The sequence below is a fragment of the Nelusetta ayraudi genome, unplaced genomic scaffold (genome assembly GCF_046127955.1).
Source record: "Nelusetta ayraudi isolate G7.1 ecotype Tasmania unplaced genomic scaffold, CSIRO-AGI_Nayr_v1 ptg000092l, whole genome shotgun sequence".
Classification (NCBI taxonomy): domain Eukaryota; kingdom Metazoa; phylum Chordata; class Actinopteri; order Tetraodontiformes; family Monacanthidae; genus Nelusetta; species Nelusetta ayraudi.
In genome coordinates, this window is record NW_027466142.1 from 3,921,094 (window position 1) to 3,944,735 (window position 23,642).

The window sequence follows — 23,642 nt, forward strand, 5'->3', positions numbered from 1 at the left end:
CAGCCACATCAACGTAAACATTTACATATGGACATTATTATTATTATTATTATTATTATTATTATTATTATTATTATTATTATTATTATTATTATTAGTAGTAGTAGTAGTAGTAGTAGTAGTAGTAGTATAATAACAAAGAAAGACCAAATCTAATGAAAATATTTGATTTGGTCTGAATGGAAACACAGAATGATGCCCAGGCATTGCACGTTTGTTAACGTGGAGTATGTGGTCCGAGAATGAACAACGTACAATGAAAACGTTACAATTTTTTTTTTTAATTATTGGTTTTGTTTTGTTGTTTTTGTTGTTTGTTTGTTTGTTTGTTTGTTTGTTTGTTTGTTTTTTTTTTATCACTGATCTAGCATTTCTTAATTAAAAAAAAAAAAAAAAACAAAAAAAACGTATACGTCACTTCCGTTCCATCACGCAAGGTCATTTTTCCGGGTCTGCGCCCGGACCTAACTCACTCAATTTGGTCTGTGTAATTTTTTTTTGACTGTGAGACTAAAAATTATCTTTTGGTCCTACAATCAAAAACCTGATTTTTGGAGTCAGTTCTAGTTTGTTTTGAGAAACATTTTATCACGTGATACACCGAAAGGAACTGTCGCGCGGAACATTCGATTGTCATCGTCCTCCCACACGGTCTATCTTTTCAGTTACAACACCGGAAATTTACATTCACTGAGCTGCATTCAACGAGATTGTTGTTTTGTTTTGCAACGAGCCTTTATCCTTTGCTTTGCATTTTCAGTTGTCAGACTATTTGAAGAATAGCAGGTACGCACCGAGAAATTGATGAGCACACATCAGCAAAGATGTTCGCGGGTCTGCCTGAGCTCGGAATATCCAACGGCGATGATCTCAAAGAAACTCTTACCAACTGCACAGAGCCTCTGAAAGCCATTGACCAGTTTCAGGTACTATTCATTAGAAGTCTATCACTGGCACGCAAACACACATCTGACGCGGACACTTCAAACTTGAATATTGTCATATCATTGCGGTGTTATTAAAACTTAATGCTGCATAGTGTTTTGACCTACTCTGCGGTGAGTTATAACCAACGCTATCACGATCGACTTGACATCACTGTCTGTGCGTTGAAAGGAATTTTGTTGAGCTCTTAATTTAGACAGATAATTTAAACCCTCATAATTAAATATTCAGTTATAATCGCTATATATGTATTATTATTGTTATTATTATTCCTCCACCAGATTATTGTTGTACGTGTTCTCAACTACCTCTGAGGGGATTTTCAACTTGATTCACTGTACTATTTTCTGATAATCTGATGCTGAAGTTACACACACTGCATGCAGTACAAAGCCTGTTTTCATGGGAAAATTCAAATATTAATTAAAAAAAAAAAAAAAAAATCTAATCCCCCCCCCTGCAAATTCCACCAGATTCTTGTTCTGCGTGTCCTCAACTATCTTTTAGTGATTTTCAACTTGTTTTACTGTAGCATTTTGGAGTAACCTCTGGCTGAAGTTAAACACTGCATGCAGTACAAAATCTACTTTTACGGGCAAATACAAATATTAATTTAAAAAACAAAATCAAATTGTTTTCTGTAAATTCTACCAGATTCATTCTTGTTCTACATGTAGTCAACTACCTCTGTGGTGATTTTCAACTTGTTTTACTGTAGCTTTTTCTGATAATCTGTTGCTGAAATTGTCCACAGTTTACAGTACAAAACCTGTTTTGAAAGGCAAATTCAAATATTATTTAAAAAAACAAAATAAAAACAAAATCAGAATGGTTTCTGCAAACTCCACAAGATTCTTGTTCTGCATGTTCTCAACTACCGCTGTGGTGATTTTCAACTTGTTTCACTGTAGCTTTTTCTTGAAAATCACCACAAAGGTAGTAGAGGACATGTAGATCTTTGACTGGTCCAGATATTGACGGTTAGGGTGACACCTAGGGGTAGGAAATGGGATGTACAAGTGTAAGACAAGCAGCATACCACTGATCAGTCTTCTAGTACGGCAACACTGTTTTTATTTGCATTTGTTAAAAAAGATTTTTATTATTACTTTTTTTTTATGTGCCTGTAGATTCAACAGTCTTGAAAACAAAGGTCATCTTAAAGATTCAAGAATGAATAAAGGTTAATAGAAAATATTTGCTTGATGAGCCGTGATTCAGACCAACCAGTCCTGAGATTGAATTTTGTTTGGGTAGTCATACACGTCATAGGCTCCACTGCGGTTAGCTTAGTAAATGCTCCTAGTTTAACTCTCAAAGAACAAGGTACAAATTGAAGCGAACCTCCTTTGCAACCATATGCCTACAGATGGAAAATGGCATCCTGTTGCCGACCCTACAGTCAGCTCTGCCTTTCCTCGACCTTCACGGAACACCTCGGCTGGAGTTCCACCAGTCTGTCTTCGACGAGCTCCGGGATAAGCTGATGGAACAAGTTGCAGTCATTGGTGAAGGCAAGGAAGAAGATAGGTGTGTCAAGTCTCGATTTGGGTGAAGACTCGGAGTCCCGTTAAGGAATCAATCGACTAATGGCTCTGCTTCTTGTCACCTCATCAACAGGTATGGGAAACTTGAAGAGCTGCTGGAGAAGAGCTTCCCACTGGTCAAGATGCCATCCATCCAGCCGGTCGTCATGCAGGTGCTGAAACATCTCCCCAAGGCAAGTCTATGCAAAACTATTGCCTGACTCCCTCTTTTAATCTATTCAGTCTATTACAACCGTATACTGCAAGATGTAGCACAATACCATTTGTCACAGGTATTTACGAGGCCCCAAGCAACTGCTTGAAATTTGGAAATAACCATCTTCATCTCACCGCTGCAGGTTCCGGAGAAGAAGCTGAAAATGGTGATGGCCGACAAGGATTTATACAAAGTGTGCGCGGTGGAGGTGAAAAGGCAGATTTGGCAGGACAACCAGGCTCTGTTTGGGGACGAGGTCTCGCCGCTGCTCAAGCAGTACATTGTGGAGAAGGAAGCGGCTCTGTTCAGCAGCGACCTCTCCATTCTCCACAACTTTTTTAGCCCCTCTCCTAAAACACGACGCCAGGGAGAGGTAAGCCACTGGGAACAAGCAACTCACCGCTTATTGAGACTCTGTGTGTGAAACAGAGGGCGGCACTGATACGTCCTTTTCTGGCTTTTGCAGGTCGTTTTAAAACTGACCCAGATGATTGGGAAGAATGTGAAGCTGTACGACATGGTGCTACAGTTCCTGCGAACGCTTTTCCTCCGAACCAGGAATGTTCACTACTGCACTCTGAGAGCGGAGCTGCTCATGTCCCTTCATGACCTGGACATCAGCGAGATCTGCTCTGTTGATCCATGTCATAAGGTGATTTATTAAACGCTAGTTATAAATAATTGAAAGAATGTGAATGCGTTTTAAATGCCTTCGCTTTCTGAACGAAGCCTTTTCTCTCTCGCTTGTTGCTCTGCAACAGTTCACCTGGTGTTTAGACGCCTGCATCCGTGAGAAGTTTGTGGACGGCAAGCGAGCAAGAGAATTGCAAGGATTCCTAGATGGAGTCAAGAAGGGACAAGAGCAAGTACTTGGGTAAAAAAAAAAAGAAAAAAGGGGGGACTCGGTGTACTTGACGTTTCGGCTTTAATCCAAATTGGTTTCCAGAATTTACTGAAGTGTTCTGTCCTATGTAGGGACCTCTCAATGATCCTGTGTGACCCATTTGCTTGCAATACATTGGTCCTGAGTATCATGAGGAATTTGCAAGAGCTGCTGAGTCAGGATGCTTTACCCAGGGTGAGTTTACACAGTCTGCATAATAAGAATGTAAATAACTGTGTTGTTGTTCGTTTGTTTATGCGGTGATGAGTATTCGGTCCTCGCTTGAGTTGACATCAAACTAGACAGATAGTTCACATGTGAGACGATCCAGTTAAAAAATCTAAATCTTTTACTGATTTGGTTACATTTCCATCTTGAACAGTGTGGTTGAATCCACTCTCTATTTTTGTAAAACTATAGTAAAACATGAAAACAAATACATAATCACTATCAACTCCTTACAGTATTTCTATTTAATTCAAATGTCACTGAAATCGACTGTGGGCATCATTCAAACACTCAAAACCACACAGCAGGTCTCTGTAGTTAGCGAACCACTGTACAAAATTGCATAACTCCACATGGCAATTAGCACGCTAGCTAGCTACTCTGCAAACTACGATGAGCAATTCTGTAAAAGAAATCCAGTCTTTACTAAACCTGAAAACATGCACTCTGTCCTCATCCTCACATTGTTAGACAACAAATAAGCACGTTGGTATCTACTCACGCATGTAGTCTCCAAATATCCCCATTAACAAGATGCTGAACCGCACGCACCATCTCCAGTCTGTCACAACTAAAACGGAATGTTAAACAGAGCGCTAAAAATTGAATGAAATTAGATTGTTTAAATAAAACAAAGTGTAGTTCTAGCACAGGGAATTTAATTCATCATCGTAACCACTCGACGCATCAAGCTTAGACGCTCAGAGTGGGTGAGGAAAAACTAAAAAGAGACTCTACAGAGGAACCAAAGGAGAGAGAGATCTTTCTCTCAAGGATGGCTAGACGTGCAATAGGTGTCACAATTACACATCACAACAGCATAGCTTCCGCTAAAACAAGCCTCTCATCTTGTGCTGCATCTCAAGGGGTTTAACCTAATAAATAAACGTTATCCTCATAAAATACAGCAAATTAAGCCAACAGGATGGTATTAAAAAAAACACACACACAGGGCGCGCACACACACACACACCAGTGTGTAGTTACTGTCCAATTACGGAGATGAAAGGAAGAGATAAAATCTAAATGGAGGAGTGCAGTGCATAATGTGAAGTCTGGCAGCAGTCTGGGCCAAGCCAGCTGTGCAGGCCTTCTCTCCTTCTCTTCAAGCACTTTTAAGTCTGTTGTAAGCTAAAGAAAGGGTGGCTGCCCCGCGGGTTCGAGTTGCCTCGCAGAAAAACTGCCTCGATAGCCGAGGGCTCTGATTCCCAAACTACATAGAGCCCCTCCAGGGACTACTGAGGCTGCGTTTTGGGAGTCCAGTGTTCTATTTTGGTGATCCGAGCAGCGGCATTCTTCTGAGACCTGTTACGTAAGTGAAAGAAGGCCGGAATGCAGACTGACTGGTAAATTGGAGGCTGTGCCATTTTGGCTCACTCCCGCCTTTGTCTTCTTCGGCACAGACTGGCCAGAGTCCTTTCCTGAGCTCTCTGACACTTGCCAGAACTTGTTCAACGCCAGTCAGAAGTCGCCCTTCGTGGCCTTGATAAAAAACTGTACTCGCAGGGTTTGAGTTTTGGATTCTGTGACAGATTCTGAGAACAGGCTGCAGTTCTCATGGTCAACTTGTATCTGTCTGACAGACTGAGGATCAATCAATCCCCAGACAGGTGCACCAAAAAAAGTAACATGTAGGCCGACTACCTCATCATAAGCTGAAGGGTTTTGTCTTTTTCATATCATGATTGTATTTATTTTTGAACAGTGACCAGGTTGAAAGAAAATGAAAGTAGACGTTAACCCTTTATTTTGTAAATACAACCACTGTTGCTTCATGGAGTGTATTTTTTCATAATTACCTTGCTCTGAGTATGTGTTATTTTCTTTATAACGCACCATAATGAACAATAAACACAAGAAAATGTGAACTGGATATTAATCATTTTTATTTGTGTTGATAACCAGGACAGTCCAGATCTGATGCTGCTACTGCGGATGCTGTCACTGGGTCAAGGGGCATGGGATATGATTGACAGCCAGGTCTTTAAAGAGCCACGTCTGGTACGTACATAGGTCACTTCTGATGTCGGGAAATTGTCTCTGTTGCTTTGCTTTTTGTTTCTACACGAGGGAAAAATGTCACACTTTTTTTTTTTTTACTTTTTTCTCCACTTTTTGCTTGCAGGATCTGGAAGTTGTGACCCGTTTTCTGCCAGCAATGATGTCCGTAGTTGTCGATGATCACATGTTCACCGTTGAACAAAAGCTTCCCAGTGAGGAGAAGAGTTCGTTGTCATACCCTGTTGCCCTGCCAGATGCTTTCAACAGGTAAAACAATGCAGCAGAAACAGAAGGAATAGAAGATCATAACACAAACAAACTTTCCATGGTTTCTAATATATCTTTATACCTCAGTTTCTGTTAACATAGAAAGGAACACAAAATCCATACCTTTACAAACTGGTTCAAATTAAGACCAAATCACTACAAAAAAAAGTGATATGGTCTTAAAAGTATTTTGTCCAATTTTGTCTGACTTTGGGTAAAAAAAATGCCTTGAAGTCGTGGGCATGGTTACACTTTCATATCCAACGATAGTCTGCTTGCCAGTAGGTGGGGAGCAGTAGCAAATCGTCACTGCAAATTATTTAAAAAAAAAAAAAAGGTTGTTGTGCCTTTGACTCTTGTGTGGTGGATTGGATGATTGAAGTAATCAAAAAAAAAGAAAAGTAAATAATAAAAAAAAAAAGATTAGGTGGGGTTGTTGGGTGCACACATAACAGGGAAATAGTTTGGGAATACAAAGAGGGAAAACCCCCCACTGTGTAGATTAATTTTTGGTTCTCAACAGGTATTTAAAGGAGAATAAGGTGGCTTGTGAAATGGGCCTCTACTATGTCCTTCACATTGGAAAACTGAGGAACAAGAATGCCTTACAAAGATTACTGCATTCCCTTGGTGAGTCTGGATGTCTGTTTTATATGATGAATAAGGGGGAAACTATACTTTAATTATAACTGATAGATTTTTTTTTTCATTGGAATCTGATTTAATGACATTAAAACCTTTTGTCATGAAATACCTGTTTACGTGCAACCGCACTTCAAATGCAGAAACCCGAAATTCAGAATAAAACTCAAAGTGTTCAGGCATTTGGTTGACAAATGTGTGAAATAGAGTTTTGACCTGTGCTTCTATCTTGCAGTGGAGACTTACAATGACATGGCTTTTAATGACATCTTTCTCCACCTGCTGACCGGACATCTCATTCTGCTCTCTGATGAGTTTGGATCTGAGGATTTTTGTTCAGCCGTCTTCGATGGCTTCCTTCTGACCTCATTTTCCAGGTGTGTAGATTTTATCCCAGCTTATCTGCCCTTCCAAAATGATCAATTTTCAGACCATTTCAGTGTATTTTCAGTGTCTTAACATGAAGTTTGTTAGCAAGAGGAGCATTTTTGTTTCATTTTCTTCTTGTTGGTCATCGCTACATAAGATTCAGCTGTCTAAACATTTTTTTCTTTCTTGATGTTTTGCAGTAAAGAGAACGTTCACAGACACACCCTTCGCATGTTGCTTCATCTACATCACAAGGTGCTACCGTCATACATGAATACCTTGATGAAAACCCTAGAACCTCCAAAACAGGTTGGCCACATTTTTTTTTTAATTGATTTTTTTATTTAACAGCCATTATTTACAACTTTAGGAGTTATTAGAGACCATTGGTCAAGAATAATTGTGATTATCACTGTGATTGTGATTTGTGTGTTTACCTTCTATTCGTCTTTGTGTAACAGAACACATTTTGCTATTTGCTCAAAAGTGAAGTTGAAATTTGATAGTTGCGAGAAGTGTTTAGTTTCAACAAAGTCAGACTTCATGCACTCAGTACACACAGTACATGAATGATAGAAACTAGTTTTCTTTGCTATGATTAATAGTCATTGCTGTGACATTTTGTGTAACGTTGTGCCTTGTGTTTACAGAGCAGTGAACCATTAAAGGACCTTTACACACAGCTGAAGGAGAAGCTTGAAGCCCAAAAGAAGAGTCCCTCTCCAACCGAAGAGACTTCGTCCTTGGATCTGGGGCTGCACCCAGTGACTGTCCCCACCACTGCCTCGACCCCAACCGTGCTCCTCTGAGTTACAGGAGAACTGGATTCAATCGTTTTTCATTTATTACATTCATAAAATAAAATTGTTTTTTTTTTTTGTAAGTCATTGTTTTTTGCTTTTACGAAAACCCTTTCATTGCCTGACTTTCTTGGGGATCCTCTGTTTAAAACAACAACAAACAAAACAATAGTGCAGCCATGTTTACTCCAGTGGTGTTATTCATTATCATTTTACGAGGCTATCAGTTTATCTGTGAATTTACCAGATTATGGTCACATTTGAGCTAAAATACAACATCTGTAGTACCTGAGTGTTTAAATAGAGTACTGTGGAAAATGCCAAGTAGAATAGCAAAATTGATTGTTTGATCATGAATTATCTCACATTTCTACTTTGAGTGTGCGTGCTTGTTTTGAATACAAGCAAGTGCTCATCAAAGCTACATAAGCATTTGGATCATAGGTAGACGGCAGGGGGGTCTTTTGCAGCAGAATTTCCACTAGTATTAAGATATGTGCCAAAACTATTGAAATAAACCAAGTATTAAAATGATTCATAACCAAGCAGAATGAGCAAGAGACATTTTCTTAAAGGTAATGGAAATGTCACGTCCTGCCATGTTTTTGGAGTTATTCCTACATTTAAAAACAATCACAAAAACAGCTAATAGAAAATTCCCTAAAGCAATAAATGTATCAGCAAGAACGAGATTCAGAGGCGGATATTTCTTCATAGCAAAACTGAAGTAGTTTGGTCCAAATCGTGACTGTGGGCAGCTCTCGTGCGCCACCTGGTCACAAGCGCTATTAAGCAACCAGGAAGACGAGACGAAGAAGAAGAAGACGTTGTTTTGCGGTGCGCACAGGTGAGCGAAAGCGTGAGAGCGCTCGAGAGAGAAACAAATGGGGAAACTCCAAAAGTTTGAGATCACATTTGACCAAACCAAAACCGTATACAGCCCCGGGGACTCCATCTCTGGCAAGGTGACCGTAAAGATTGACCAACCGCTGCAATGTAAAGGTGAGAGCTTCGTGTTTTTCGACTTACCTGCTTAACCCCCGGCTGGCGCGAAACAAGGAAGTAGTCGAGTCACCATTACGCGAATTGTTTGTTAAAGCTTGTTTAAAATTCCAAAGCAAAAAAAAACGATTTTTGATTCTTCTAATATAGCAGATTCTGTAACACTGTCTTGTCCGAACAGACATGGGCAGACAACAACAGACTTTGTCAAATTCATTGGCATATTTTCAAACATTTTCTTTGTCGTTGTAGACACACTCAACAGCGGCCAAGTTTGCCAAAACCAGTGTTTCATAAGAATGTCAAGAACATGGGATGCTGCTTTTGAAACTAATCTGAAAGTTCAAGATTTTGGTCGTTTATTTGAAATGCCCACCATTACATTTATTTTGAAATGTCACAAATGAAAAACCTATGTACAAACCAATTTGTTGTTTGTTGTTGTTAAGTTGCTAATAGTTAAAGTTAACTTCGAAATATTTATGGGCCCGTCACTCGGTTGACATTCTTTTTAGTCAACCTGTGGGTAAAAATCTTTGATAGAAATGAATGAAAGAACTAACAATTTACTTATAAGTTGAGAGGTCCCTGAGAGAAGAGAAACTGTTGTGGACATGGTATGACAGGTTTATTTTTAGTAGGGCTGATCTAATGACTATATTGGTTGTCGTCCATTGATTATTCCCCCCGCCCCCATTACTCACAGTTATGCTGGTGACGCTACCTTTGTAGCCTTTGTCCTACAATGTAGAGCTGGAGATGAATTATATAACAATAGAAATAATATCTGTCAACACTTCAGCTTCTAAAGTACACTGACCTCTCTTTAGAACAAACTCAACCACACACCTTTGCTTGACTTAACAGAAATAAGTTGTGTGCTTTCCCAAATTGACTGGGGGTAGGTCACATTTTATCAGTTCCCAAAGCAAAAAAAAAAAAAAGACTCTTTTTTTTATTTTTTAGATTAACTACTTTTTCAATTTTAATCCTTCATGGGTTTTTCCTGCTTGCAGTTCTGACGGATTTCACTATAGATGTCTGTCTTGCCCAAGCAACAGCATCTGCCAATGTGCTCAGTGTGCCACAGTTTTTAGGCATTACACATTTACCCAGGCAGAAGAAAAAGTAGTTCCCCACAACCACGTAATATTTCGACAAGATCTCGATTGTTACATTACTTTCCACTTCGTTCTTATTATTGTTATACATTAACCACTAATAACTGATGTATCAAAAGTTTTGGTATTGTGATTTCAGAGTCAATTTTAGAGCATAAAGATCTGGTATCGGAAGTTTCAATATTTTAGTATTGAACAGCACGTCACTATTCATAATGTAATGTAGGCTCAGTACCACACCGTGACGCAAATGGACAGGATGTTCTCTGTGGTTCCTCCAATGAGTGAGATGTGCAGATAAGAGATAGACTTTAAAAGGGTACTAAAATCTTGACTCTCTTGACAGAGTAGACACAATTTATTCTAGTGTAACTAGTCTGGAGGATGATGTCTGTCACTTCGAATATATTCAATAAAGAGTCCCCATATTTCAAGGAACTTGTGATGAGTGACTGAGAAAGTATATGGAATTTCTTCCAGATAAATACAGGAAACCATGTCATTCAACCATTTCTTGAAACAGGGAGGAGAGGCAGATTTCCATTCTCTGAGAATAACTCGTTTTGCTATGACCATACCAAAAATGGGGGCTTTTTGTAATGATGAGGGAAGAGTGAGAGAGAAGTTGGAACAGCCCAGTATTATCAGAAGACTGTCGGGGATCAACTGTTTACTATAAATAACACTGTACAGATGAAAAGTGTTGTCCCAAAAGGTCCAAAGCTTAGGGAAGGACCAGAAAAGGTGACCCAGAGTCCCATCGGCTGATTTGCATTTATCACAGGTAGCGGAAACAGAGGGAAAGATCCTGTTCAGTTTGGTCTTTGAAAAGTGTGAATGGTGAGTCACTTTAAACTGAATAAGTTGAAGTCTGGCATTGATGGAGCAAGATTTGATCCTTCTCAGGTCATGGGCCCACAGCTCATCCGAAATCTCAACACCAGCGTCTGATACCAGGCATCGTTAATATGGAGGGAAATTTAGAGATCAAACGTTTAGAGGTGGGAGGTTTGGTCATAGGCTCATAGAAGCAGTGTTTTTCGGGCAAAAATTCAAAGTGAGACATTGACTGACAAAATTTCTGACTTGCAAACATCAACAAAAAAAAAAGTGGCTGGAGGGGAGACCAAATTTAGCCTGCAACTGAGCAAAACAATGCAAAGTGGTTGTTCATGAAGAGGTCTTTGACGGTGGTCAGGCCTTTGTCAGACTGTTTTTAAAAAGCAGCATCCATTGTGCCTGGCTTAAAACAAGGATTCTGACAAATCTGCTGAGCTTCCTTAGCCAGCAATGAGGTGTTGTTGGTCCAGGAAAGGCCCTTGGTGACTCTCAGGACTACCAGGAACTTGGTGCTGCTCACATTCTACACAACGAGGGGCATGCTGGGTTGTGTGCTCTCCAGAAGTCGACAACAATCTCTTTGTCTTGGCCACGTTCAGGCCGAGATTGTTGTCTGTGCACCACATTGCCAAGTGGTTCACCTCACTCCTGTAGTCTGTCTCGTCTTCGTTGCTGATGAGACGCACCCCAGTTATCATATTGTCTGCAAACTTGGTGAAGACATTGGAGCTGTGTTCGGTGTGCAGTCATGAGTCAGTTGGGTAAAGAGGAAAATCTGTGAGTTCAACTATGCAGTCTCTCAGTTGAGGGATCATTGTACAGTCCAGGGTCGGGCCAGTCCGGACTCCTGTGTACAGGGGTGCTGTTGTGCGCCTCAAAGCGAGTGTAGAGGTTGTTTAGCTCAGTGGTGGAACTGCCACAGATATGGGGGGAGGATTTGTAAGGTATCTGTTGTCGAGTGCTGCCTTTGGCTTCTCCGCATGCCCTCCTTGTATCCCTGGTAAGGTGTTCTGGGCAAATCCCACTGGGAGTAGATGCTGGGAAGACCTAGGACACACTGGAGATACTGGTCCTGTAAGATGAACTGGACAATACGGCATGGGAGAGGGAAGCCTAGGCTTCTCTGCTTTAGGTGCTTCCCCAGCGCCCTGGTCCAGAAGGCAGTAGTAGAAGATGGTGTGGTTTGACGATTGGACTCAACTTATAAAGTGATTTTCCTCACCTTAATGGTGACCAAAGGGCTTTCAGTCGTAATATGACATTTTGTTGCTGCTATAGTTCTAATCTAAATCTGTTGTGCAAGTAATTTAATACTTAATCTGTACATTGTATTCAGAATAATCTCATCTCGACAACGATTCCTTTTTTGATAGGTTTCAGCCGCATACATTGTCATCCATCACGATCACTAATCTCGCTTAACTTTTGCTCCCGTCTTTGACTGAAACCCCCTGTTTTATCTGCAGCTGTCAAAGTGAACTGTAATGGATTCTGTGGAGTCACCACTAAGTCAAATGACACAGAATGGACGGTGGAGGAGCAGTACTTCAACAGCACTGTCTCAGTTGCAGACACCGGTAAGCAAATGAAAACGTTTGACGCAAACCATAAAAAGATCCTCTCACTTTTCCCTTAAACGCCTCTGTCACTCAAAAAGTGCAACTCACCACTGTCTTGCTGCTTTTACATTGGTCCTCCACCACTCTTGTATTCTGCACAGCCTGGCAAATGCTTCATTTAGCAATGAGCTCCTCACTGTTAAGTCCGCCTTCCACCGTGCTTCTTGTTGTTCTACACGTCACCACTCACACGAATGGATAACCAATGGTAGTTTATTGTTATCGCAAGATGATACTTTCTCAGTCTGGGGAATTTTTTCTTTTTGTGTCATATTTTACAAATGATAATGGAGCCAATCTCTTGGGAACATTCTTTACAAAGAAGTGTATTAATGTTAAGATGAGTTTACATTAAAGTCTACAAACAAGTCACAGAAGTTTTGTCTGATTATTCTCTTGTGGCCCCTGACGTGAACAGCAGTGTTGTTAAAGGAGCCCTGAAGTTGTGTAATTCCACTCTGTGCCTGCATTTTGTAAAACAGGTTTTGTCTTGGCAATGGGGGTTTGTATACAGCAGTCTGGGAAAAAGAGAGGTGATCATACACGTCAACATGAGGGTAGGGACATGAGACCTGGGCAAGTTTCCAGTTTGTTGCAAGGCCACATTGAGACCATTGAGTCAACCATTTGCAAAGAAGAGTTGAGTGGTATTGATTTTATTAATAAATGTCTGTTTTGTGTTTCATAGGGACCCTTAAAGCAGGAGAACACAATTTCCCCTTCAAGTTCCTCATTGCAGGTAAGTCCCCTGTTGTTGGTGTCCATAATGGCTGTATGGTTTGTCAGATGTCAATATTTCAACTGTCACCCATTAATCTCAACAAGCTTTAATAGAAAAGCATTTTTCTGTAGGTCTTAATTTTCCGTGGATCCTTTAACTAGTTTGCTTGCTTTATGGGTAAATAGCAGTGGTGCAAATATATTTGTTTTTTTTACAGAACCGTTTTACGCCCTCTTCGCTTCAATACGCAATGGAAAACTACAGTATTTTGGCCAGTCACTAAGGTTTGCACAGCTGCACATGTTGCGCTGGTTGATCCACTTAGGAGCAGGGACAAGTAGCTTTTTGACAGCCCGCTGATCCCGCAGTTATCAGTAATTTGACTCGTTCCAGCCCGCCCTGCACAACTGCATCAATTATCACAACCCGCATCGGCCCGCAACCCACTGTCATTAAAAATAGACCAATATGTCTTTGAATACGTCATTTTATTTCGTTAGTTGCAAACAGCCTTCATGAGCTAATTTCATTCCCAAGTGCATGAAACGACAACAAAAAGAATACAACAACCTTAACGCATTAACTCTCACGTCTCTCTTAGGGCAAACAAAGTACAATTTGCAGCCTAAGATGATAAAACCCTTAAAAAAAAAAAAACATTTCCAAGAATAGTCCTAAAACTGGCTATTCTTTCTCCTCTTTGTTGTTGTTGTGGTGCTGCTGCCTGCCGCTCAGTGCTCTCATGAAGTCTGCGTCAGGCCACATGCATGTTACGTAACAGGCATTTATCTATCACGTTTCAACATTTGACGAGTGTAATAGTATATTCATGTGAACAGATTTATTTTTAGTCTGTTAAAAAGAAATATTTCACAATTTGTAAAAATAAATAAATAGATAAATAAATAAAATATCCCGTTATACATTTTTTGACCCGCCGCAGCCCAATAAAGTGAAAATGTCTTGAGTCGGCTGTGAGTGGATGAATTTTTTTTGCATTTTTTTGTATCGTTGTAAACTTTATATTTAATTTGTGTGTTTTTATGTAGTGTTTTTTTTTTGATCTGATATCACACTGTTGTTTTTTTTTGTTTTTTGTTTTTTTAAATAAAGTTTGTGGTTTGACAATATTCCCTTTGCAAGTCAGAGTAGTTTTATATTAAGATGTCGAAAGTGTACCGGTACGATGGCCTAAAAACCATGATGCATACCGAATCGCGGGAAAACTGTACCCTTGCATCCTTAATAAATAGGCCATGGGAAAATAGAGATTAAGTTTTGAACGAATGGGAAATGTTGGGAATAGATTCAACTATTGTATCTCTCTCTCTCATGGATTTTGCTGTCCCTCAACCTTTTTCTGTCTTCCCTGTTCTGTTTTTCTCAGAGTCTGCTCCCACATCTTTCGAGGGCAACTATGGAAGGATAATCTACAGAGTGAGAGCTTTTATTACAACGCCTCGATTTGCCAAGGACTATAACACAGAAAAAGCTTTCTATCTGCTGAGGCCCCTAAATCTGAACGAACTGCCGGATGTATGGGTGAGACATTATCCTGTGAGGTACAGTCAAGAGCTGTGCCTTGCAGTACTTCCATTTATATGCTTAACAGCTCCAAAGCAAAATGGCACACCTGTGTATCGGTTGTATAGTACAGTCATGGGCAAAAATTCAGAATGAATGAATGAGGCATCTGTAAAGCTTTGAATGTTTTCAGTTGAACATCTATTTTTTTAATTCTCATTGTTAATGAATGGTCAAAGAGCATAGAGATTACTTCTTTCTCCTTCAAACCTCATATCAGCAGCGTCACCATTCTTCAATTTCTGCTGCATTTCCTCTTTCCACGCCTCTCTATCTAGAGGTCACGACCTCTAGATTTGACCACTGTATTGGCCTTCTCTATGGTCTTCCCTCTACTAGCCTGAGAACCACATCACCCCTGTTTTCAAACAGCTTTGCTGGTCCCTGTCCAACATTCCATCCAGTACAAACTCTACCAACAAAGGCGTCATTAATCTCCCTCTTATCTCATTGACCTCCTCCACTGGCATTCCCCCACCTGCCGAATTTGATATACTGACTGGAACTTCCTGAGCCTCATCAGTAGAACCAAACACTGAGCTGCTGCTGCTCCAGTTCTCTGTAACTTCCTCTCACTCGACATCAGAAATGCAGATCCCCAACTGGCTTTCTAATATAGGAAGTCTGTGGAATAGGCTCAGTATGAACAGGGAGAGAGTGCGTGTGATGTGACAGAAGGAAAATAAGACACCTTTAGAACTTCTAATAACATTTTTTTATTAGCTTACAAACACGAATTTTGGCGTCACTCTCTCACTTCGTCCATTGAACTTCATTACCACCAGCATTATTAAATAACCTACTGGAATGCTCTGTGAACATCACTAGTGCGCGGACATCAATGAGGATGTGTTGAGCGAATATGGGATGGCTTTGACAGTTGTTTGCCCTCAATTTCTAATTGAATGTGTTTTTATTAAACATCATACTGGTGCAGCACATCTTGACTGGTATTTTGTGCACTCATAATGATTGCAGAGCATTCAAGGCCATGATTTCATAAGACTGATTGTAATGGAATTTAACGCTGAAATGAGCAGGTGACCCCAAACTAATGAATGGCAGTGGATATCTGACAGTGATGAAAATCGCATAGTGCCCTGTATGGTGAAAATCCATTTTTTTTACACACACACACACACAAAAAAAAACTTTTTGTTCAACGTGTGATCTAATTGGGAGTAAATATTATTTAAATGATCTAAATTTGTAAATGGTTTCATTTCTTTAAAAAAGAAAAAGAAAAATTGCAAGTCTAATCTCTAGTCAATCTCACAGTCCACTCTTGCTCATTGCAGGAAAAATCTTCATCTGCAGTGACCCAGCAGTTCACCTACATGCTAATGAAAACAGGCACTGTGACCCTGAAGGCCGAGACTGACATGAAAGGGTACACCCCCGGTGACATCATACAGGTGATGGCGAACCTCCACAACCAGTCCGGGAAGACCACAGGCAACATTGGAGCCGGCCTGGTGCAGGTACCAAAATAGCATGTATCCAGACTAGAAAGTTTGTCATTTTCAATTTTATTTGACACATGTAGTTGATGACAATGTGTTGTTTCAGAGAATCACCTACGAGACGAAGAAGCCCGTCCATGACGTCAGGACAATTGCAGAGGTGGAGGGTGGCACGGTGAAGGCTGGGAAAGAGCTGGAGTGGAAAGAACAAATCATTATTCCTCCTCTTCCTCAGTCGTCCCTCGTCGGCTGCGCTCTCATAAAGATTGAATACTATGTCAAAGTACGTGCACCTTGCTTTAGTCTCCTGTTGCTTTACTTTTCAGCAAACGTGACTCTGTGTCTCTTTCCTTCCGATTACGCAGGTCAGTTTAAAATCTCCAGACGTCCTCTTGACGTTGCCCATTCACATTGGAAACATCTCCCTCGACAAGACAAATCGGCCCTCCAAAAAGAAAGCAGCCTCGGCGTCTGCTGCGGCTGAAGACGCCTCGGCGTCTGCCGCTTCTCCTGGCCCCGTGCCTCCCACCACCAAGCCCACCTCGGCTCCCCGTCCTGCGCCCAGACACAACGCAGCACAGTCTAGGAGGTCGTATCCCGACGGTCCCAGTGCGCCTCAAGCTGAATTCTACGATGGACCTGAGGGTGGATCTTCAGCCGGTAACGGACAGCCCAACAAGCGCCAGTCACAGCTGGTCAACGCGTTCAGCTATGCCCCCGGCCTGTCCTTCCTCCAAGACAGGCAGCCCAATGGCTCTGCACCCAGTGCACCTTCGTATGGCGCTAGCAACACCTCAGCGCCTTTTGCCCCAGAGGGGGCCAGCGGCGGCTCGTTATATCCACAAGGTAAGTCAAGTATAGATGCCAAACTGTGTGATGGAATTGAAGTTTTAAGTTGTTGTTGTTGTTGTTGTTGTTGTGTAACCACGTATAATTTCAGTCATTTGCGTTTAAGATGAAATATGAGAAAACAATTGAAAAAAGAATAAAGAAAGGGGTGGAATAAAACTAGTCGGCTACGTCTACAGCTAAACATTCATTCATTCATTCATTCATTCATTCCTTCATGTTAGTTACGTATGTGTCTGCCCATGTGCATATGGTTTTAATAGGCAGGCATTAAATGTAGCTTCGAGATTGGGTGGAGCCTGTAGCCAGGCAACCACCCCAGACACCTGGTACACGATGCCGCAGGCCACAGAGGACTCTAAAGCAGGCCTCCCACATCTTACCTCCACCTGAGGCTGAACCTCCCTGCAGCCCAGTGCACCATCTACACAGTCATCTCATTTCCCTCACTGATCTTCCTCAGATGACATTGTCTATGCACGACGTAGTCCATCTGTGTATTCCGACTTCCCCTCCTGGAAGAAAGTGTTCGCTGTGGCCATTTCCACCTTTTATTTTGCAACGTCTACCACCGTCTTTCCTTCTGAATTCCTGTTCTGGAAACCAAGCACCATCACCCCTTCGTCAGCCCTCGTACCTTTGGGAGTACTCTGTATTACTACATGGACAACATGTGCACTGCAATACATTTAGTTTTTACTTAAGGTTTGGCCCAGGATCTCATTTTCCTATTTCTTCTTCATTACTCTGTCTGTCACAACACGCTCTGCGTTTGATTTGAAAAGTTAGCATGTTCTTTTCAATTAACATTGATCTGGTACTTTATGTTGCAGTGCCGCCTCCTTCTTATGACGAGAGTTGTAACACATGAAGTGGACAGTGGACCAGAACCTCCCACCAGAACGCTGATTTTTTTAAATTAATTTCTGTGCAATATGGATGTGTGTCTTGCAGGTTTGTTTGTTTTTTCCAGGTTGTCTCTTACTTCTTACTCACTGGCAACAAACAGAGAAAACTACTTCAGCCTGTCAACGTTTTGGGGTCTTCACACAAATCCAGCGAATGGTTTTGGTTTTCTCTTCATCTGTGATTCAACGTTGTTGCCGACAAAGACTTTCACTACTTAAATAGGGATGTGTTTCTCTGTACTTAGACAGGCGAGGTGGAAATACAAATAATTGTACCTACTGTTTTCTGTAGGATTATAAGGGTTCTTTTGTTGTCATGATGACTCCTGTGATGTAAATTGTGCAATTTTAATGGCCGAAACCCCTACAAACAGCAGCTGGGTACATCGGAGATTTGTGATATTTTATGCTCTTTTTTAAATAACATATTTTACTATCTTTGTGCTTGTACTACATAATTGTTGGCCACTCTTTTTTTTTTTTTTAATTATTATTATTCAATTGTATTTTATTGTTTTACTTCTAACACATCTAACAATTTAGAAGTCACAGTGGATGTCCTGGCATTACATTGTGTGTGTACAATATAGCAAAGTAATTTTGTGAGTAATTTCATAATCAGCATAAGGAAGTTGTTCTTATTATTAAAGGTTAATGAAGGATAAATATTGAGTTTTGTCTTTGCCTTTGGACGTAGATATGAATGTGGATGATGATGAACTAATTTTAGAAGAGCAGATATTGAAATGTGTTCAGGCCGTCTCAAAAAATACCAGCACCACAAGGTTCACTGTGTAATTGTAGTAATCAGAAAAAGTCCATAATCCAGAAAAGTAAAAAAGAAAAAAAAAGGCCAAGACCAGATGTTAACTTTTGTGGCAAGTCTAAAATAAATCTTGTCATTTTTTTTTCAGCGATCCCATACTGATGATCTATTAGTAATGCAATATGAAAGCTTCTCATCTTGTGGCCTCAGAGGCGAACAATATGTCGATTTAGAATGCAAAAAAAGAACTGTTAATGGATGTGCATGTCCAGTAGATGGAGGCAGAGTCTGTAAGCCATCCATCCGTTTTCTATCCTGCACTGACAGTCAAGGATGTGCTAGACCAGGGGTGGGCAAACATTTTGACTCATCGGCCACAACTGCTTCTAATATCTGACAGAGGGGCCAAACCTGGGAGAAAAAATTATGTCATGTGATAGAAAGAAAACGTGCTTTAATGTGTATTGACAATTAACAATAGCACTACGACAAAATGTCTTTGAAGCACCACAATATTTAGCTCTTTAAATTAGAAAAAGAAAAAATGAAATAATGCTATTTTATTACTTACTTACTAACGTAGTTTGCCCTTGCCTGCGCCAGAGCCCTTCAAAGCTATCTTGGTGCACAACTTTGACAAGTTGACTAAATACATATGTATATTATTTTGAGTGAAGGCAAGCTTCAAGAGCTGAAGGAGATAAAAAGAGAGACTGGAAAATATCAACTAAAACACAAAAAATAAAATGACGGAAAGAAGTTTATGAACAATCTTATATTCCACTTGCGATGGCCTAAAGATAACAGAAACGTTGGTGTCATGAATCATGTTAATTTGGACAAGCAAACCAAGAGTTAAACCAATTACATCTTAACTTTGATACCAATTGGTCTGAAAAAGCCCAGGGCTTTGTTCCATTGGTGGGCATCTGCTCTCTTCCTGCTCAGTCATCAGGTTCAGGGTTCACTCTCAGTTCTGAAAGACAGTTGGCTGACTTCTGATCCTCCTGAAAATGCCATTGACTTTGTAAATACAAGTTTGGTCAACTTGGTTGTTATGAGGTAAGGCATGTACAGTGTTGGCGAGTAATCTATTACTAAGTAATCCACTACTGTAATTAAACTACTTTTTAAATAATGGAGTAATGTACTGGGATTAATTTAGCAAAACTGGTAATTATATCATAATTACTTTAAGTAACGATTTGATTACTTGTCTAAAATATTTTGCAAGCTTAAAATGTCTTGTTATCCACAAAATGTCTGAAATTTAGAAAAACAACCAAAAACAACAATGTCGCAGATTGGTGATGCAGCCGGGCCATGCAACTTCGCGGCAGCAGCAAAAGAAAAAAACAGCAATTGCGTTTGACAACTGGAAATACAAACATAATTTTGAGTTCATCTCGTCTAAATCAAAGAATATTGTCGTTCGTTGTACATGTGCAGGTAAAAAGACGTTCTCCACTTTGGAAATATTCACGTTGAACCTCACAAATTGTTGAAAGAGGAAGAAGAAGACCTTTATTTATCCCACGGTGGGGAAATTTGCAAAGCCATAAATAGCACTCTCTATTGCACCGTTAGTGAGAGGTCGGAGTGGATGGGACAGTGTATGGGATTTTTACTGTGTGCAATTGTACAGCCTGATGGCTGCAGGCATAAATGACCTGCGGTAGCGCTCCGTCTTGCACTGAGGGTGCAGAAAGCCATGTTTAGTCAGCAGTACTCCGCACAGTGGAGATCTTTTAACTACTGTGCTTCTAACTACCTTAACAATATGGGCTGTGCAAAAGGCACCAGGGCTGTGCATGAGTTTGTTCTGTGAATTGTGCAGTTTGCGTTCAGAGAGCAAACATTCATTCATGTAAAGAGGACAGAGGCAAGATTTGGAATTGCAAAATTTGCACTTTAATAAAGTTCATTCCAAAGCACTGAGCAACTTATTTTAACTAAATTAATTAGTAATTAGTAATTGATTACTTATGAAACAAAGTAGGTAAGTAATTACTTAAAATAATTACTTTTTAAAGGAGTAATCAGTAGTTTGCTTACTTTTATGGAGTAATCCCAACAACACTGGGGATATATTTTTGGAGCTCGGGGGTGAGGGGGTGACGGTGAAGGTAATTTTTGTTGTTTTGATATTGTGGCAATTTGCTTTTGGTTGTTTCTCATTTGCAAACAAAGTACTGTGGTCTGTGTACGAATTGTAGACATGCTTTCTTGTACTCACTTAATGAAGCATGGCGTTCATGCGGGTGATACTGCATGCCTCAGCAGTGCTACCACATATCGCCAGGGAAGCTTGAGCACTTAGAATCTGAGGTCAATTGCATGCTGCAGAATAACATCACTCTACCATTTTCATCTAGCATGGGGTGGCAAGCTTGCGCCCAAACTGAACAAAACAGGTAAAACACATTTTCAGAGTGTTATTGATGCCTGATGTTATGGTCGTGTTAATGATATTGCCATAAATATAAGATATTAATGCCCCTTTGCATTCAAAGCAAAGGGGCAAATTGGTGGGACAGAATTCACATTTGCTGACCACTGCTGTTTGCAAACCAAGGTTTTCTCACTAGCTTTGCCACCTCATCGCTCGTGCATGGGTGTGAATGAGGTCCGTGCACTTTGTGCCATAAAACACAAACACATTGCGCATATAAATGTATGTTGTAGCAAATTGACATTCACGTGTTAGGGTGAACTTCTCCAGGGTGTAACTGTGCCTTGGCCCTATGACAGCTGGGATTGGCTGCAGCAGACTCACATGACATTGAGTGAAGGAGAAAACGGGTATAGATGGATGAATGTTAGGGTGACACGGGGCCGTGTTCTCATAGCCTTGCCTCCGCGCCTCGCCTCGCCACGGTTCGATTGTGTTCTCATTGGCCCCCGGTTCACGAGACCGTGGGCGGAGTCGACGCGGTAAAGCGGGACAGCGTCTTCGACGGGAATTATTTCTGTGCGAGGTGGTGCACTGGCTAGCTCTGTCACAATTTCAGGTGTACATTTGTTTAGCTTAATGCTAAGCGGCAACATCCCCCTCACTGAAAAACAGCATTTAAAAATAGGGAGACCATATTGTGATAACTGAAAAACAGGACACTTAGCCTGGCAATGAGATACTTATGTGATACAAAGGTACAGGACATGTCCTGTGAAAACAGAACGTTCGTTCATCCTATTTTCTTTTCTTTCATATTTTTTTTAAATGAAAGAGTTACATATGGAAACTGTCAAATTATCATATTGGCAGTAGGATATTGAATCTATTTCACTGTTGTGAGTAATAAAGGAATATAACTTCCTCCATCCAGAACCCAGTGTCCGACTTGGAAACGACAAACTGCATATTCCATTCAAAAAGGCACTCCAGTGTTTTCTTTTAGTGGAGACAGAAGCATGGCTGCAATAAACAGCCGCTCCAACCACCAACATTCACTCACATTCGTTCGAGGCGATGTGGGTAAAGAGTCTTGCCCAGGGACACAATAGAGACTGGGATGAAGTGGGGTTCGGACCACCTAATCATTTTCATTTTGGTTAATGGCTTAGGTTTGGGTTAACTGAAGAGCCCAAAAAGTTTGCCTTGATTGATTGCGGTCTGCTAGGAGGACAGAACCGTGTAAGATCTGTTTATCTGTCCTTGGCCCTTCAGCTCAACCTCGGGCCATGGGCCCACTGGGGCGAGGTGGTGTTGCGAGCAAGGACGTGTGCGGGTCTACCCATCTACCTCCCTGACATATCTGTCTGACAAAACTGCAGTGGACTGAGACATCTTAATTCAGTTTATCATTTATCATTTTATTTCAATATGACTCATCACAATTAATGTCTTATTTAAAAAAAGAAAAAAAAAAAAAAAAAAGCTATGTCAACCTTTATGAAAAAGCCCTACAGGCAGCTGTTATGGTGATTAAATACAAGGCAGTGGCTTAATGCTGTCTCACGTTAAAACTCTTAGCCACCCACTCCAAGATTGACAGTGTCTATATCTGTGGGCAGCTTGTTAAGAAACTTGGCACTTATTTGTCAGACCTTGTAAAAACTCAAAAACAGATGGTGAAAAGAAAAGTTATAATATACAAAATTGCAAAGTTGTATTAGGTGAATCAAATGCTCTCTGACCTAATTTGACCTTGTTAGAGTAATAAGTAATATAACCTTATTCCTTTACTACTACTCTACTTCTACTAACTACTAATACTACTACGACTACAGCTGCTGCTGCTGCTGCTGCTACGACTACCTTTTCCTTGTTTTGCCTTGCTCTTAAATTGTAATAACACAGTAATAACAGTACCACTTGTAATTACCCTGTCAATTTTTCATTTTTAGTCCAGACATGTAAGAGCTCAGATAATGCGTGCTTGCTACTAACATTTTTATTAAAGGTGCTATGGAAAACAACATTTTCCGGTAAACACAATTGGTAAAACTGACAGAGCGCTTTTCAACACCTTCCCAGTCCCCCAAAGCACTCTACACTGGCGTCTCAATTCATCCCCTCACACACATAATCTCATACAAATGGGTGGCTGCTGCAACGCAAGGCACTGCCAGGCCCTATTAGGAGCATTGTAGGGTTTAGGCAAGGTTCTGTTGGGGTCCTTTTGGGGCAGGGATTCGCACCACCCGTTTTACCAAATGAGCGATAGGCTCCCCAATGGATGTGAAAATCGTATTTCTCTGGGTTCCTTTGCCAACCTTAGACAGTATGAAGCTGGAAAAACCTGCAATCTTTGTTTGAAAAGGGCAGATTCCAACCATTCTGACCCAGCAACTGCAGTGCAGTCACAAAGTCTTTGAGCTTTGTTTGCTATGTAACTGTAAGAGTCCCTCACACAATATTTTGTTATGTTACAGCCTTATTCCAAAATAT

The 23,642-nt window shown here is 40.6% G+C and overlaps 2 protein-coding genes across 3 annotated transcripts; both read left to right on the forward strand.

Annotated features, from left to right (window-relative positions):
- Positions 1-567: 567 nt before the first annotated feature.
- On the forward strand, positions 568-7,957 carry nelfb (negative elongation factor complex member B). The gene is made up of 13 exons (XM_076047015.1): positions 568-926; positions 2,315-2,475; positions 2,566-2,665; positions 2,831-3,061; positions 3,155-3,340; positions 3,450-3,562; positions 3,664-3,766; positions 5,705-5,800; positions 5,925-6,067; positions 6,591-6,697; positions 6,945-7,086; positions 7,279-7,387; positions 7,729-7,957. The coding sequence occupies exons 1-13, from the start codon at positions 825-827 to the stop codon at positions 7,885-7,887; spliced, it is 1,752 nt and encodes a 583-aa protein (XP_075903130.1). The 5' UTR covers positions 568-824; the 3' UTR covers positions 7,888-7,957.
- Positions 7,958-8,662: 705 nt separating this feature from the next.
- On the forward strand, positions 8,663-18,651 carry arrdc1a (arrestin domain containing 1a). 2 transcript variants are annotated; one of them, XM_076047013.1, is made up of 9 exons: positions 8,663-8,880; positions 12,308-12,418; positions 12,943-13,017; positions 13,149-13,199; positions 14,569-14,723; positions 16,064-16,246; positions 16,335-16,511; positions 16,594-17,074; positions 17,911-18,651. In XM_076047013.1, the coding sequence occupies exons 1-9, from the start codon at positions 8,763-8,765 to the stop codon at positions 17,946-17,948; spliced, it is 1,389 nt and encodes a 462-aa protein (XP_075903128.1). In that variant the 5' UTR covers positions 8,663-8,762; the 3' UTR covers positions 17,949-18,651. The 2 variants fall into 2 exon arrangements, with proteins under 2 accessions (XP_075903128.1, XP_075903129.1); XM_076047014.1 differs by lacking the exon at positions 12,943-13,017 and having other exon boundaries at positions 8,668-8,880.
- The last annotated feature ends 4,991 nt before the right edge of the window (positions 18,652-23,642 follow it).